The sequence below is a fragment of the Athene noctua genome, chromosome Z, assembly GCF_965140245.1.
Source record: "Athene noctua chromosome Z, bAthNoc1.hap1.1, whole genome shotgun sequence".
Lineage (NCBI taxonomy): Eukaryota > Metazoa > Chordata > Aves > Strigiformes > Strigidae > Athene > Athene noctua.
In genome coordinates this window covers 19,211,183-19,228,180 of record NC_134077.1, presented here as the reverse complement: position 1 = coordinate 19,228,180, position 16,998 = coordinate 19,211,183, and the positions used below count along the sequence as shown (strand labels likewise).

Sequence of the window (16,998 nt, the reverse complement as noted above, 5' to 3'; positions counted from 1 at the left end):
TTTTTTTTTTTTGTAAAGAAAATTAATTCACTGTTAACCAGAAAGTTTAGTCAATTTTTTCCAAGATTTTCTGTGGAGAGCCAAACTAGAGTTTTCTTATCAGGAAACCAAATGAGTTTTCTTAGCGACTCCTTTACATTTGAACTTGTCCTTGACATTTCTATTAAGATAATATGCAATAGAGTGTGAAAAAGAGAACACTTAGGGGTTTTCTCTATTACTTAGTGCCACAAGCAGAATCTGTTTCTATTTTGAATACAGTGTAGGAGGACAAGTCCTTCATACTAGGCAAACAAGGTTTCTAAAACATTCCTATATTTATTACTGTTATCTATTAAGATTTATACTTGTTCCTCCAGAGAGACATGAAAATATGAAGATTCACAGCCAGTGTCAAAGCATGAGATGAAACCGGTATCCTCACAACAGTCCAAGCAGTAGTGCATGTAAGTTACATCAGTAGTGCAACACAACTGGTTATTTTTTGGCCTGACAGCTGCTGTGGGTATCCATACCAGAAGAGGGCAGCCCCACCAAGGCCTCCAATGGTGACATCAATCAGCCCGTCGTCGTTCAAATCCATTTCCCCATGCACAGACTGGCCAAAAAATTTCACTTTTTCCCCATCTCCACCTGATGCAATACGCTGTTAAAAACATTAAGAGGTTTATGAAGTCCACGCTGAAGGATTTTATAAGAACATTCAAGACACGTTGGTTGGCAGTTACAGACTTTAAATATATTAAAAGTACAATACTTCCAAAATGGTTACCATGGTGATGAACACACTACAAATTTTCAGAATTGCAAAATATCCACTTTTTTTGTCTATAGAGAACATTTCAGAAGGCTTCTAATGAAAACATGCAAATATACTTTCTAACAATATTAGACAAAATTAGTCAAATTCATCATGTGAGTTTAAAAGTACAGAGCATTTTAAAAAACAACCTGTAATGACAGGTCAAGCCATGGTCTGACACTATGTTGGGAAGACATGTGAAAACAGCATTTGTGCTACATACACTCACAGCAGCTGTCAATCTGTAAGGTTTGACTTCATACCTGCGAATATTTTTTACTGATTGTGTTTCCATGGCCATGATAAATATAAACAGCTCCCCGATGATCATCCTCTAAGGGAGAACCTATCACAATATCATTATATCCATCAAGGTTGAGATCCTTCACGGCAGCAATTGCAGTCCCAAAGCGTGCACCGCAAGGCTCATTCTTAAGAACTTTGCAGGTGTCCTGTTTTAATGGCGAACAGCATGTTTGCTTTATAGGTTCAAGACTCATCTGATATTCAAACTTTGTCTGTGAAAGAACAGATTTAGAATTTGTGGATTTCCATCAATATTTTAGCAATGCAGGCTTTTAAGAGTTCCTGTCCAGAAGACAAACATTAATTAAATGAAACCATTACATCACATTCCTAGTGACTGAGTGCACTGTAGAAACTGTGGTTCTGTAACTATGATTCAAATGTTCTTTCTGAGTAGCGGGTGGGAAAGACATTCTTGCTCCCTCTCTTTCTGCATCTAGATGCTTCTGCATATTTCTTGAAGTTAGAGGTTCACAGGAAAGCGTACCATAACATACTATCATAACATAACATAGTATCATAATCATAACACAACAGTGTATCATAACATAATATCATAACGATATTTGGATGTTATTGTAAGTAAACACTTGATTCTTAAGATAGTGTAGAGTTCTTGTAAAGGCATTCTCTTAACCTGAAAAGTAAACCCAGTCTTTGGTGAAATGCAGAAGACAATACTGTTATTCCAGAACAAAGCATTTCTCTTATATGGACTGAATCCTGTCCTCAGTAGACACATACTCCATGGTCCAACACATATATTCTTCTGGTGCAGTGTACATCCTAGCCCAGAACCACACACACAGTATGGTATGTAACCAGCTTTCCAAGAGATTGGTCCCATGAATTCCATGCTTGAGATTAGTAGCAGTCAGCAGCTGCTGTATCTCCTTCATGTGGAGATGGAAAAAAGGAAGCACATGAAAAACAAATTTCAAACCCTCACATTACTGGAGAACATGGAATTCTTGTTTTCCTTCCAACCCTATTCACCAGTAATTTGTTGTTAGCAACATGCATGTAGAAACTGGAAGAGTTCCTTGTCAAATGGGCCAAGGCTCTTCAGGTCTTTTTTTTTGCAGTAATATTTTAGGAGACCATCATTGCTAGGCCATATTTTGATAACTGTTATAATGATACACAATGGTACTGGACTAAAAGAAGAAAAAAAGAAAAAGTATGCATAAACTTTGGAAGGAGAGGTGTAGCTGCTATATTCCTGAAACTAGTTGTGACAAGTTTAAAAGTTGGATGAGCCCTACTGTTCCCTAATTTGTGAAAGCAAAAAGAAAATGTGATTGAAAATCAATTCTATAAATTTGCATGTATGCTATATTGCAGCTTACAGGATATACTGTATCTATATAACACAGTCTGTTAGAAAAAAAAATAATGTGAGAAAAAAAGATTTTGAGAATAATTTTTTCAAAAATAATCTGTGTTACACTCTCAATTATCAAAAACATGTTTCCCTGTTTTCAACTGTTCATTTTTCTTAGCTCAAATTATCATATTTCTTTAAAATAAGGACATGAAGACAGTAAGGAGCATGTTCTTTTCCTGGTCAATAAACATCATCCTTACCTTGTTCAGACCATAAACATATACTTTCCCTTGCTCCTCTTTCTCAGTTCCCATATACATAGGAGCTCCAACAAGAAGAAGGTCTGTAAGTGAGTCCCTATTGATGTCAACTGTGGTAATCACACCCCCAAAGTATGACCCAATCTGCAGGAAAACATAAGGTATAAATCAGAGACAGAGTCAGCAACATCATGCAACATATCCCATTCAGACATCCATTTTACAATTGCTTACAACAATGCCAAATATTGACCATCAGGGAGAAATTTTTTTGCTACCTAGATCTTTTTGGTCTGTTTACCTTTGAAGCTTGTTTTCTGTTTTGGGTCTGGGTTTTGGGGGGTTTTGGTTTTTTGTTGGGTTGGTGTGGGGTTTTTTTTGTTTGTTTGTTTGTTTGTTTTTTTTTTTTAAATTTAAGAATGGTCTAGTCAATTTTTGACTCTTCTGAGTCTGAAAGGTACAAATGGTGCCTTCTACCTGCTAAAGGGATTAGGACCTCTTAAGACAGTATTTGAATAGAAGTGTCTTGGGGAAGTTAGTTTTCTTTTCAGAGTTGACAATAATACACAGGAAGAGCAAAATCAATGGTCTTGGGCTTGCCAGGGGAAAAGGCTCAATGGTGGACAAGAGCTCTGAGACAGTGCAGGCAGTCTCCAAAATTTCAAGTTGCCACTAAATGCAGAGGAACAAGATCTACACAAAGAGCTAGATACATTCATAGACGGGGTACAAAGGTGTGTGATTTATCTGATACCTCACAGCTAAACTAGACACCCTGCATTTATTTTACACTCAACATGACTAGCAGTCTCTTCTAGTGCAAGATGCATCTTATCTTATAGTAGATACTTCAAGTAGGTCCTGTCCCTCAAACCTTAAAAATGCCTACTTTCCTTTGTTCACTTTAAAAGAATTGATTGATTAGCTGAGTTGCGTACATCAGCTATAGGTGAAAATGAAGTAACCAGAATTATCCTGAAAAAAGCTTGTACTGCAGCCTGGGGAGACCCGAGTAGACAGGTCTTTCAACCCTTATCTACCTAATATTATAATACCATCTTTAATTATGTGATTACATGTTGTTTTTTTTCCTGCAGGAACAGCTCTCAGTGAGCTGCTACTCAATATAACAAGCAGCTATTCAATATTTCATGCTATCCCAGCTGATGCTCTCACAAAGAAACCTGCTTGTTGCACCTGTTTCCTTCCAGTGACATACCTCTTCCACTCAGCAGACAGAGAAAATGGCAACTGCAGAGATGACTACCACTTTGACAATGGTGAAGGTTTAACCCTCAAAAAGAAAATTTCCAAGGGTCCCTGACTACTGTAGAATCCACTTTGCATTACCGACTATACCTGAGCATTTACCTAACCTTTCCTTCTGATTTTGCTTACAACTCCCAGTTTTGTTTGCTTTCCTGATGTAGAGTTCTCATTTGAAATCATTATTTCTATCCCTCATGCCATATTCCTCTCGTATGTTAATCATGAATGCATACTTACTTGTTCTCCAGTTAACCTCTGAAGTACTTTTACTTCTTTTCCTTCCATTTTATAAATGATAACTTGGCCAGTGTGATTGTATCGTGGCTGTCCTGCTATGTACAGTACGCTTCCTGGTGTCAATGCTGAATTCACAGTATATCCTAGGAAGCAGAAAAGAAGTCAGGATGCAGTACAGACAGAATGTATCAGAAATACTTGCTGTGATTCAGAGCCTTTTTAAGGCTTATTCTGCAACTAGATGTTTAGCCCTACTTATGATACAGAATAACAACAGAGTTAATTAAAAGGGCTCTATGTGTATTTGCCTGCAGTCTCAGAGTCATGAGCACCACTGTGTTATTAAACCTATTCACAGGCTGGTGAGTCATGTTCACTTTGACATTCTCACACAGTGTAAGAATATGGTGGTACTGATGAAATAACTCGTGAATAGCTGATTGAAAAGCTACACTCAAAGAACAATTGTCAATGGCTTGCTGTCAAACTGGTGGTCTTTCAAATGTGATTCTGGGGGCATTTTGAACATAGCTCTGTTTAATATTAACAACATTTTAACAACTTGGATGAAGACCTATACAAATTTACAGATGAATCAAAACTGTGGCAGGGTTGCAGGTATTATGGAGGACAGAATCTAAATTTAAAATGACTTTACAAAATTTGAAAATAAAAAAAAAAATAGTTAATGGCATTCTGCAAAGAAGATAAACAGTGCACTTAGGCAAAAGAAAAAAATTATTTCAGTGTTTACTCTTCATCACTGAAAATGTGTCTTAAATGAGATAACAGAACAAACAGAACCATGAGGTGTAGAAAGACCTAGAGGAGAGAGTAAAGTCACTGATGCTTTTTGGTAGAAATGGCTGAGAGGAAAACAATAGCTAGCCAATATGCAAAACATTATTCTAAAAAGGATAGTGGTAAATTGTTGTTCTTGTCCATTGAGTGACAGAAATCAGCTTAATTTTAAGCAAAGATTTAGACTGAATATTGTATAAAACTTTTTAATCATCAAGGCATAGAAAAACCTGATAGAATACTAGAGGAATCTGTGAAACCTTCTCTGAATAGGTTAGACACCTTTATTAGAGAAAGCCTTGATATATTTAGGCCAGTTTGGACTAGTTTTCTGACTGTAGAAGTAGTAATTATTTTTTAAAAGACCACAAAAATCATACAGTGGACATGTTCATACATTATAAATCATCCCAGGCTCCTAGAATGTAAGAAAACATTCTGTAAGATACTCTTCCTGAATGAATCTGAACATTCTAGCATTTGTCAAAAAGTGTTATAAGATGGGCTATTTCTCTTACCTAGATAGGCTGCAAGGGGTTCATTTTTTTCAGAAAGCCTGTCATGGAAAGTGTCATTAGGTGGCACTGAGATACCACTGTCCTTCACCATAAGCACTGTGCCATTCCAGTCATATGCTCCAACTGCTCCAAGCATGATCCAATCCTTATGCAAAGAAAAACAAAATGCCTGTTTTCTGTGTGAAACATCTTTAGATATTCATTTATCATGATGCTCACATCTGGGTAATGCTTACTGTATACTTACATACTTAGCCCTGCTTTTCCTATTATAGTATGGACCCTACAATCACAGTATGTCTCCCACTTCTTGTTAAAAATGCACCCAACTTAAAACAAACAAACAAACAAACAAACAAACAACAAAAGGCCATTCAGGAAAAGCAGCAGATTGAAACACAGATCCTACAACTTTAGCCCACGATTTCAGGCAAAATAGAATGACAAAAGGGATTTATCAAAGCTAATCAGAGACTAGAACACTTAAATTTCTCTGCTGAATCTGTGGGTCTTGTGTGTTGTGCAAGGGCCTTTTGTCTGTGAGAAATAGTTTGCTGACCTTTCTTGCCTAAAGAGAGACACCAGAGACACTGAGTCTGTCAATGCACCAAAGGCTGAAGACCCACTTCTGAAGTGAGGTTCTAATTATAGCAGGTCAGTTGTTTGTGAATTTAAGAATACTCTCTACCACATAGATAATCTTATACATAATCCTTGTGCTCCCTGTCAAGATAATACTTGCTTCTAAGGTATGATACATCATCTGAAGCATCATGTACAATGTAGTGCAATGAGTAAAAATGAACGGAGAGTACTTCTGCAGTAAAGTATTTATGTTAAATCATACTGAAGATCTTTTATTCTGTTTTTTTACTGGTGATATGCTGAGCTGTATAAAAAGCCATGTTGAAGTTTTTCATATGCATGTTAGTTTGTCTTGCATTGTTTGGTGTTTGTTCAGTTCATTTAATCTCCGATTGTGCTCTTTTCCATGTTACTGCTTTTTTGTATCTTTAAAGCTTAACTCTTCCTAGTTCTTTTGATCTCATGTTAAATTTCATTTAATTTCATGTTAAATTTTAATTTCATAGGCTGAGCTGATCATTACAATGGATACTTTTTAATTTTTCAAAAATAAATAAAATACATAGGGAGTGATTTTCTGCTAATACAAATTCCTAGGAATTTGTGCATCCCAGTTTAGTAAATACTTACCCCCTGAGTGCTGAGGTATTCAATGTGTTAACAGCACTAACAATATGTTGTGTTACTAATAATGCAGATCATATCCATAGCAGAAATATCCTGTTTATATATTTTCTGTCTCAGTTTCACCAATACAACGCGGTATCAGTTTAGACATTAATATTTAGAGAGAACATTTTCAGAGTTCATAGAATCACAGAATGGTTTGGGTTGGAAGAGACCTTAAAGGATCACCTAGTTCCACCCCCCTGCCATGGGCAGGGACACCTTCCACTAGCCCAGGTTGCTCAAAGCCCCGTCCAGCCTGGCCTGGAACACTGCCAGGGAGGGGGCAGCCACAGCTTCTCTGGGAAACCTGTGCCAGTGTCTCACCACCCTCATCATAAAAAATTTCTTCCTTATATCCAACCTAAATCTACCCTCTTTCAGTTTAAAACTGTTGCCCCTTGTCCTGTTGCTATAGGCCCTGGTAAAATGTCCTTCTCTGTCTTTCTTAACATATTATAGACTATTCTCCTGATAGCACTATGGGGACATTAAATTTAGAGTTCATGTGAAGAAGGTACTTTCTTAAGCTTCGTTGTTTATAATCATTCTTTACATACATTTTACAAAAAAATAACTGGATTATGGGAAACTCCAAAACTTCCAACAGCAAACAGGACTGTACAAAGAACTCTGAAATATTCATTCCAAATTCATGCAATCACAAACAAAAATCTATTTCGTAGAAGAAGTTCTGTCTTCAAATAGTTTGTTTACCTGAGAATAATGAGCACTGAAACCAGCTTGAGACATTTCCATTTCAAATGAGGCTGCCTGCTGGTCTGTTGTTGCTATTAAAGAGAAAAAAGTTTCAAAAATAAAGTAGTGTCAATCTGAAAAAATATCTGAATAGTGCTATGAAAATGCTATATGATATTAAAGAATGGTATAATTAACTAGAATATTCAGTTAATATAATTTGCCATAGATTTTTACAATAATTACAGAAATTAAGGTCTGTGTTAAATTATACTATTAAGTATGAGAGTTTTCATTTTAAGATTATGTCTCAGAACTTGTCCAGCAAATATTTCTGGGCTAAAACTGACTATATTTGACCTCAGGCTGATGGTAAATATGTTTGGAATGTTTGATTAACATGGTTAAGCCATTTTCCACTTGAGCTAAGCGAACAATAAAACACCAGCCATGTAACCCTGGCCATATATTCAAGCAACTAAAAATTTGTAGGCAGCTGGAGGAACATTAAATGAAAAACACTTGATGTTTGTATGAATCTTTGCAAAAAACAACATAGGAATATCCCAGCTGTCCAAGATTCATAAGCCTCAGGGAAAGGCTTGGAAAATATAATCCTGCCCAGAAAGTTAGATGAAAATCTTTCTGGTTCTCTTAAGCGTCTTTGAATAAAAAAGGTATCAGGTGATTTAGTACTAGTTTCAGTATCTCGTCAGTATCTTGTTATATGCTAGTTATTAAACTCTGATGGGCTGCTTTACTCCCACATACACTTGAAATATCATCAGGGAAGAGAAAGGTCTGCCCTCTTCCTCTACTTAAAAGAAATACTTAAGGACTGTAAGTGGCCAAGTAAGGTAAATATATTCTACATATTGATTTCTCTTTGAGAGCAAGATACTGTAATGGGCAGTAGGGGGGAACTATGAAATCTGCTCTGATGCTTGTCCAGGATTTGTTACCACATGAGTGCTGAGGCGAACCTCCAACTGTGTGAATGAAACTGAGACGTAGCAAACCATGGCTGCATGAATTTCAGGCATCTGGACTATTAAATAATACTGAACTTTTGACACTCAACAACTAAACCACAGAGGTTGCTCCCTGGGACATGATGTCTGCTAATTGTTGGGATTTATAGCCAGTCATAGGAAGGAGACATGATCTCAGACACAAAATGTTTGACACACAAACATAGGCCATCACATTTCACAAGATGTATTTAGCTGTTTTGCTAAATCAGAAGAATATCCTTCTTAAGCATAAAACTCTTAAGCTGCACATTTGCTAATTAACAGTATTTTCATGCAGTAAAGGATGCTCCTTAATGAGCTGAGAAAGACAGGAATCTCAGTCTGAGGCAGAGGACAATGCCGGTACTGTTGGTGTGTGCAGTTCTGAATGCTTGCTTAGATAATGGCCCTCAGTCTAACTTTCCATTGAGTTTCAAACTACCAAGCATCCTACAAAGGATATTTTGTGAAAAAACATTTGTGCCTGTCTACAGCTTGGATAAAACATAAAATTGCTGTTAAAACCAGGAGTCCATGCCATGAGACGCAGAGGCATACGAAAAAGGTTATGTGTAAAAATCCACTGGCTGTCAAGTATGGGGTTTTGTTGGATTTGATTTTTCATTTCCCTCTCAGTTTTCCTTTGCATTTTTTTTTCAAGGCCAAAACCAAAAAGAAAAAAAAGAAATCTGAGGAAAAAACCCCAAATGTGCTACTATACTAGTAAGAGGCTATTTAGATTGAGAATTTAAACAAGTTCAGAATTTCAAGAATCAAGGTTTCTATGACCTTCATGTTATGCACAGACATTAAGCTATAATGTATGGGGTTAATTACTCTTTTCCACATTGCACACATCCAATAAATTGGATTGTCACTGGAAAGTTGGGTGGGACAGAATTAATCTGCTTTTCTCCCCCACCACAAAAATGCATCCATGGACACAGTTGGAAATCTTGAATAAATCCTGAAATGCTTTGGGAAGGGACAGGAAACCATGCCTGAAGAATCAACAGAAACTGGTTCAGTCAGCACCTTCTAGTTCCAACCCATTGGAGCAATTCAACTTTGCTATGCTTTGACAAAATTTAAGATCCCATTTTCAGTTTCTGTTCTGATTGTCTTGCAGACAGATTATGTGATTCCTGTAACTTCTGCAGGTGGAGGAGTTGACATTTCTTGTCTCCTGTCACAGGTGTCTTATGTAGAAATCTTAGCCTGAGTTCCTACTGAAAATCTGGAAATCAAGAAGCTTTTTTTGAGTGGTGAAATTACCTAGCTTGTCTCTTACAGTGTGGATGAAAATAATTTTCCACATTTTTTCTTTCAAATATATATTTTTTGTAATACAGCCAAGTCTATATAAAATAAAAATTGAAAATAAGGCAAATAGATCAAGGCACAAATATTCTGTTTATAATAAGTTAATGTTAAATAAAAAGTAGTAATAACCAACAAGTACATATCCGTAACTGCATCTTTTGTAGAAAATTAAAGCCGAATTCAAGGAGTACTGCAGAACTTGTTGATACTTAAAGAGGTACAAAATGCTTAAAGTACCAAAATACTGAAGTACGTGATGATGAGGAGTAGTTATCTCAAGAGCTGACTATCAGATAAACAGATAACATTTATACAATTTCATCAAACAGTTTCACTACCGTCAACATAACTACATTGTTTGGACATTCTATCAAGCTACAGAATCTGTTTAATGTTCAAACGCTTTGCAATTTTTTCTTATGATTACAGGAAGGAATTACTAAAGTCAATGAAAGGGTTTGAGTTCATGACATAAAGCATTCCTCACCAACAGGGAGTCCAAGTCAGCACAATTTACTCCACTGTTTGAAGGCTGAGGTTTCATGTGACAGACAGGCACTACTTAATGTCTACTAATTGCTAAAAGGGACAAGGTGGAGTGTGACAAAATGAGACTGTCTCTTCCAGTGGCATTCAAAGGGCTAAGCTATGGCATGAAACCTTGAGTTTGAGCTCATGGATGTCCAGAAACTCCGTCATGTTAGGTCTTACATCCTTCGTCTGTTGTCATGACTAGCAGTTGAATTTATGTCCATTTATTATGTGTAACTAACAGATTTTATTCTACTAATGAAAGACAATAATTTTTCTCACTTTTCTTAAAGTACAAAGCACAAATTGAAGACTAAGTTTTAATTTCTGTTTGAACAACAATTTTTCCACTGAAAGTGTATGCTTCCTAGTAAACAGGAACTTAACAAAAGAGCCTCTTATTCAGTGAATTTTGAAGTACTTGGTGAGCTTAAGGAGGCTAAATTCTGGGCTTTGGAGACTTTAAATTCTCCTCAAATTAATTTGTTTCAAAACAAAACCTTCCAGAGAGTAAAAAGATAAATGGGAAAAATATTTAGTAATAATCAGCTGAAAGTAGTAATATTTGATCAAGTTAAATGATACACTAAAGATACCTAAATATGTCTGAGAAATATAGGTCCAATTTGAAAAACTTTTAAATACTGTCTCATATTTGTACTGTTTCTTGACATTCAAGTCAATATCATCTTTTGTTCCAGCTGTAAACTACACTATTCCAGCTACTTGGAAAGTTGAGATGTTGAAAAAAATAAGTCCAAATAGATGGATGTTTTCTTTCTCTGACACAAATTCCTTCAGAGTTGTCCAGTATAATTTATAACTAATAAACTCAGTCTTCTGTTACCAGTAGTGTGCTTGAAACAAACAGGGATTTGGACAGTGTTGCTTAATTTGGATCGAGAATGTAAGCAGACATTATGAGAGAATGACTTTTCTGTGCTAAAATCTAAGTATTGTGAACATTTCCAAAGGAAAAATGTCTTGCCAACTCTGTACACCAAGTACATGTTAACTTGTATAGCAAAATAATATGCTGTACTTAATAACTAACAAAAAAAAAAAACCAAAACCAAACAAACTCTAAAGGTATAGGCAGATAAACAAATGATGAGGATATGATCTGGCAATGCTTTTTTACCTAGAAGGCAACTTTGTGTTTACCCCAGCTAAAACAGTAATGGTTACTTACCCTTTTATGCTATTGTCACCATAGGCTCTAATGCACCTGAATATATTTCACATCATTATCTATGCTTGTGATGTCTATTGTAAAATATTTTTATGGTCAGCATGAAAAAATCCCCTGCATAATACATTTTATGCAGCACAATACATTGAAAAGGAAAATAAACACAAGTGGTCTTGTGTTTGCTTCAGTTGTAATGCAGTGTCCTTGTTTTGGCTGGGATAGGGCATGAAGTAAAATTTTAAATAATGTCATACCTTCCAGGGCAAATATTCTCTCTCCAAGTGCTTCAACAATAGTTACAAGAGCTAATTCATCTGAGACATTGAAGAAATGTTTTTCAGTAGGCTTACTGGCAATTGATTTTATTTCCTCTACAAATTTCTCAGTACTTAAATTTCCTCTGCTGTAGCTGCCAAGGATCTAAAGAAAATTTTAAAAAAAAAAAAAAGTAGTCAAGGATACATTTTATAATCTGATTTAGAAGATATCTTTGAGGCATGTTGTTAGAGAATACTGAGAAATCATATCTAACATTTATTTGTTCTGTTAAAACCTCCCTCAAATTGATTTGAACCCATTCTTTTCCAGTAAGAACAGAACTGTATGAGGGCTCAATTGTTTTTCTGAAAATACAATAGCAAACAAAGAAACTGTATGCTATGCTCAATTGTCCTTTTTTCCCTTCTTCACAAAATTCTAATGATTTATTCTGTGATTCTATGATTTGTTGAAGTAGGTCTTAATTAGGAAAAAAACAACAAACCACTCAAACCAGCATATACATTGTTATCCTCATAGCCCATTATATAAGGAATTAATGAGAAGTTAATTAGGCACAGAATAAATATTTTTTTTGGTGAAGATTTGCCTTATAAATTACATATAAAAACAACACTTGCATTCAGTGTTAACAGCTTCATTACTGTACAAGATGTTAGATTTAGTCTGCAATATTAACAGCACTGCTGTAAAAACAGGATGCCACAGAACAAAACAACTCACTTCTCCAAGTCCTAGACCAACAAGTATTTTTCATAGAAAGAAGTGCTTTATACCCTTAAATTGCTTTGAGAGGGAAATAAAAAACAAACTTCCATGCTCTAGCGTTCCTGCACATTGGAGAAATTCAAATCTGGGTCTAGATATGGATTTTATTGCTAAATATTATTGCAGCTTCAAGGATTAATTTTTCTTTAATGATTTCTATATTTATGAAGAAAACTACTGAAAATTTGTGTGCTGCTGGATACAAATTTTGGTTTATGTCTTTCTTTACATTAAAGATAACATCTTTCTTGAAGTTGTATTGTATTGAAGTCGCCACCTCATTGTACCAAATCAAAGAAAGATAGGAACAGAGAAGCAACAATCCAATGTATCTTCAAAATTAATGACAGAAAACAGGTGATTTGAGTATAGAATACACATATACAGTGAGGAGTTCACACCAAATCTATCATTAATATTTCCGTATTTCTTGATACGAGTTAACCTCCATCATGTTGATCCTCTCAGCTACTTAGTGTGCTCAACATGAAAATGACAAATTTAGAATGCCAGCACACAGAATAGGCATAATAAACCTGTATTTTGTTGCTGGTTTATATTTGCCTTTTTTTTTTTTTTTTTTTAAGTAGGTAATGTGTCTATAGAATTTTCTCAGAAGTTTTGAACTAATCTACTCTGTTCAATATAGCTCTTAACAAAAAGGATTTGATTTTATATTGCCCCTCAAACTCTTTCTCCTTTTTCTTCACATGCACACATAGCTGTCATCACCAGAAAGACAGATAGACTGCTTTTTCTTACGTGCTATAAAATCAGAAAGCAAATTTTAATGCTTTTTTCAGCTTTTTTTTTTTTTCCTCTTTGAAATGATTATATTTCCATACAGATTCTGTGAAATGAACTTTATAAACAGAAATTATGTTTAGAAGATTAAACATGCTTTTAAGATTCTGAATTTTCCCACTAAATTTCACTTACGGCAATAGCAAATCTCTGAATGTTTTCATCTTCACAATTATCAATCACTTCTTTTAATCTGTAGTTATCGTGGGATTCCCCATCAGTCACAATAACCATTACTTTTTGTACTCCTCTTCGTGCGCCATGAGCCTCAGTAAAAGCCTCTTTCCTAAAGGGAGCATAAAGTGTTTGGAGAAAGATCATTTCAGCATTTAGCACATACATCACATTTGCATAGTCAGCCATAAGTGAAAAGGCATTATAACAACTAAGAAGCAGGAAAAGGAAACTACTGTTAACTATGAAGAAATTTATTCACTCATTTGAGAGCAACAGCACAAAATACAATGCTGGACAGTGAAATATTATTCTCATCCCCAAATAAACTTCTGGCACCTTAAAGCAGCTTTTGACAGCTTAAAAAAGATGCGACCAACAATCTCCCATCTTGAAACCCACATACAAAAAGACCTCCTATTTGCACACTCTATCACAGAATCACAGAACTGTCTAGGCTGGAAAAGACCTTGAAGATCATCCAGTCCAACCATTAACCTAACACTGACAGTTCCCAACTACACCAGATCCCTCAGCGCTATGTCAACCTGACTCTTAAACACCTCCAGGGATGGGGACTCCACCACTGCCCTGGGCAGCCCATTCCAACACCTAACAACCCCTTCTGGAAAGAAATGCTTCCTAAAATCCAGTCTAAACCTTCCCTGGTGCAACTTGAGGCCATTCCCTCTTGTCCTGTCACTTGTTACTTGGTTAAAGAGACTCATCCCCAGCTCTCTGCACCCTCCTTTCAGGGAGCTGTAGAGGGCGATGAGGTCTCCCCTCAGCCTCCTCTTCTCCAGACTAAACACCCCCAGTTCCCTCAGCCGCTCCCCGTACGACCTGTGCTCCAGACCCTGCACCAGCTCCGTTGCCCTTCTCTGGACACGCTCGAGTCATTCAATGGCCTTTTTGTAGTGAGGGGCCCAAAACTGAACACAGGAATCGAGGGGCGGCCTCCCCAGTGCCGAGTACAGGGGTCAGATCCCTTCCCTGTCCCTGCTGGCCACGCTATTGCTGACACAAGCCAGGATGCCATTGGCCTTCTTGGCCACCTGGGCACACTGCTGGCTCCTGTTCAGCCGGCTGTCAATCAACACTAACAGCACTTCAAAGGGTTGAACTATCTGAAAAAGCAGCTACCAGCACACCTCGGCACATCTGCAGTAAACCAGGTGTTGGGGATGTGGAAAAAGTAGGTTGCAGCTGAGCAGAGGCAGCTGGGGGTGATCAGTTGAATTCTACATTTGCAGATGCGCAAATGGGCACTGAGATTTTGGGCAGCTGGTCACCAGACTCTGGAGGGGACCAGAAAAGGCAAGGTTGGATTAGGGCTCTCAAGAAGGAAGAAAGCAGGGCTTCCTCTTTTTAGAAAAACACCACAGAACTCTAAGATGGGCCACATGGGTGAAAGTTAAGATCTACCACTGACGATGGCCAAAAGCAGATGGACAGGAAGATTTCAAGAATAGAGGAAGCTTTTACTGATAGTTTCTGTATATACAAGCCTGCAGCAGTTTGTGGTGCACAGGGACTTTCTGAACCACATGTGGTTTCTGAGTATTTGGCAATTCTCGACTGCCTCTGCTTTCATGAACTTGTTAGGACTCCCTCAAACTTCTACTTGTATCTAAGGAAAACATTACTGGTGAGCATGCGAGAATTTAATTGGATTAAAGACATTATATCAACAAAACTTTGGTCACATAATCAAATAGTTCACCAGAAAGATGTTGCATATTTCACTAAATGGTTGTTTGGAAAGGGCATATGTAGTCTTTTATGGAATAAAGTCATGCTGTCATGCTGGAAAAAATAAAGTAGAAAAGAAAAAAGATATCAGGACAACACTGTATGGTTTGAAAATGTCTAAGAGGTTTTGTATTTACTGTCTGTTCTACAAAACTCAGATTTCATTTTTCTCATAAAGGAAGCACTTCTAAATAATGTTATTGCTACAACATCTCCCAATAATCCAGAAGCTTCAAAGACCTAGGATATAAAATTTCTAGGCTTTCTGGCAAGAGTGGGCTCAGACCCTGTAATAATCTTAACTTCAGAATGAAGACAAATTAACATTAAAAAATTCTATTTTTTCCTGTTTCCTTGAAAAACTTAATTTTCTTCATCCCTCTGCACACACAATTCCTACCTGCTCTGTGTGGACATCAAGGATTGTCAGCTCTTTGCTTAGGACTACAGTCTTGCTCCATGTCACTTTTCTTTCCTTATTTCCTCAATTCAAGGGACAGCTGCCTTTCCAGAGTGCTCTAGATGCTATATATAACTGCTCTAGATGCTGGACAGAGTCTGTTTATCTACCCTTCTCCTAAATTTTGTTTGCTCAGCTAAAATGAAGTCAGATGTCACCCACGTCGTATTTTTCATTTATAAAATCAGAATCATCACCATATCTGTTTATGTTTGTTTCTAACACATGCAGGCCAATATTTTGTGAACATACCTTGCTGTATCTATTCCCAGGGCTGTCATAGTTTGTGTGCCACCCCGCTGGCGTATTCTTGTGGCTGCAGCCATCACATCTTCTGTTGTCGAGTGTGTATTCAGGAAAAATTCATGGACTACAGTCTGTCCATACTGAACAATTCCAACCTGAAACACACAGTTCATGTTAAAAATCAACTACCCTTAAATAAAACATCTGTGTCTCCTGCAGTGTGGTAAATACAGCCAGGAAAAGAATTGAAATCTGTGTTTCCGTCAGTATGAAACACCTGTAAGTATTTGAGCAAGACTGGCTGGAAGACACTCAATCTCATGAAACATTTTGAAGTTTCTAAATTGTTTTTATTAAAAATAGAAAAAAAGCCAAAAGTAGGCTCAACTTCTTGCTCCTCCTGAGTTGCAGTAATCTGTGCTGCAGCTCTGCTCTCCTCTAGGCCAAGGCAGACCAATGCTCTAACCACCAGCCACAACTTCTCAGAACAGTTTTCCTCATAGCATACGAGGCCATGGTTCACGCACAACTCTCTTCATTCAATCCTAATGTAAGATACTTTATATAACATATAAAATATGATCATTTATTCACCCTAAAACTAGCCTAGAAACAGAATTTAAATGGCAAATTTTGGCTCTCAGGGTGAGAGGAAGATCCAAGTACCCTTATCTTGATGAAGACAGCAGGGCAGTCCAGGACACAGCTGTTCTCCCACCAGGAGGTAAGCCAAAGTAAGACACCTGACAAGTGCCAGACAACATGAATAAAATGGTGGCTTCTCAAATGGGGGAGGATGATGGAAGGACTCTAGACGACCTCATCAGGACAAGTCTTTGTGTGAAAGATCAGTGCATGGGATTGGAACTAGACCAAAAATGCCTGAGGGAACCTGGTGCAAAACAAGTGTGAAATAAAGAGATGAACAATATTCTTAAATATTAATTAATTTCTCTCATTCATCTCTGTCAGTTTTAATGTTTTGG

At 36.9% G+C, this 16,998-nt stretch overlaps 1 protein-coding gene across 2 annotated transcripts in view; it reads right to left on the bottom strand.

Moving 5' to 3' along the window:
- ITGA1 (integrin subunit alpha 1) overlaps nt 1-16,998 on the bottom strand; it is a 75,742-nt gene that overhangs the window by 20,103 nt on the left and 38,641 nt on the right. For both annotated transcript variants that reach the window (XM_074931668.1, XM_074931669.1), the window contains exons 7-15: nt 16,019-16,167; nt 13,516-13,666; nt 11,784-11,949; nt 7,489-7,562; nt 5,521-5,665; nt 4,202-4,344; nt 2,696-2,839; nt 1,066-1,320; nt 516-646 (exon numbers count right to left, since the gene is read on the bottom strand). In XM_074931668.1, coding sequence (XP_074787769.1) covers nt 516-646; nt 1,066-1,320; nt 2,696-2,839; nt 4,202-4,344; nt 5,521-5,665; nt 7,489-7,562; nt 11,784-11,949; nt 13,516-13,666; nt 16,019-16,167 — 1,358 coding nt within the window. The remainder of the gene's footprint in view (nt 1-515; nt 647-1,065; nt 1,321-2,695; nt 2,840-4,201; nt 4,345-5,520; nt 5,666-7,488; nt 7,563-11,783; nt 11,950-13,515; nt 13,667-16,018; nt 16,168-16,998) is intronic.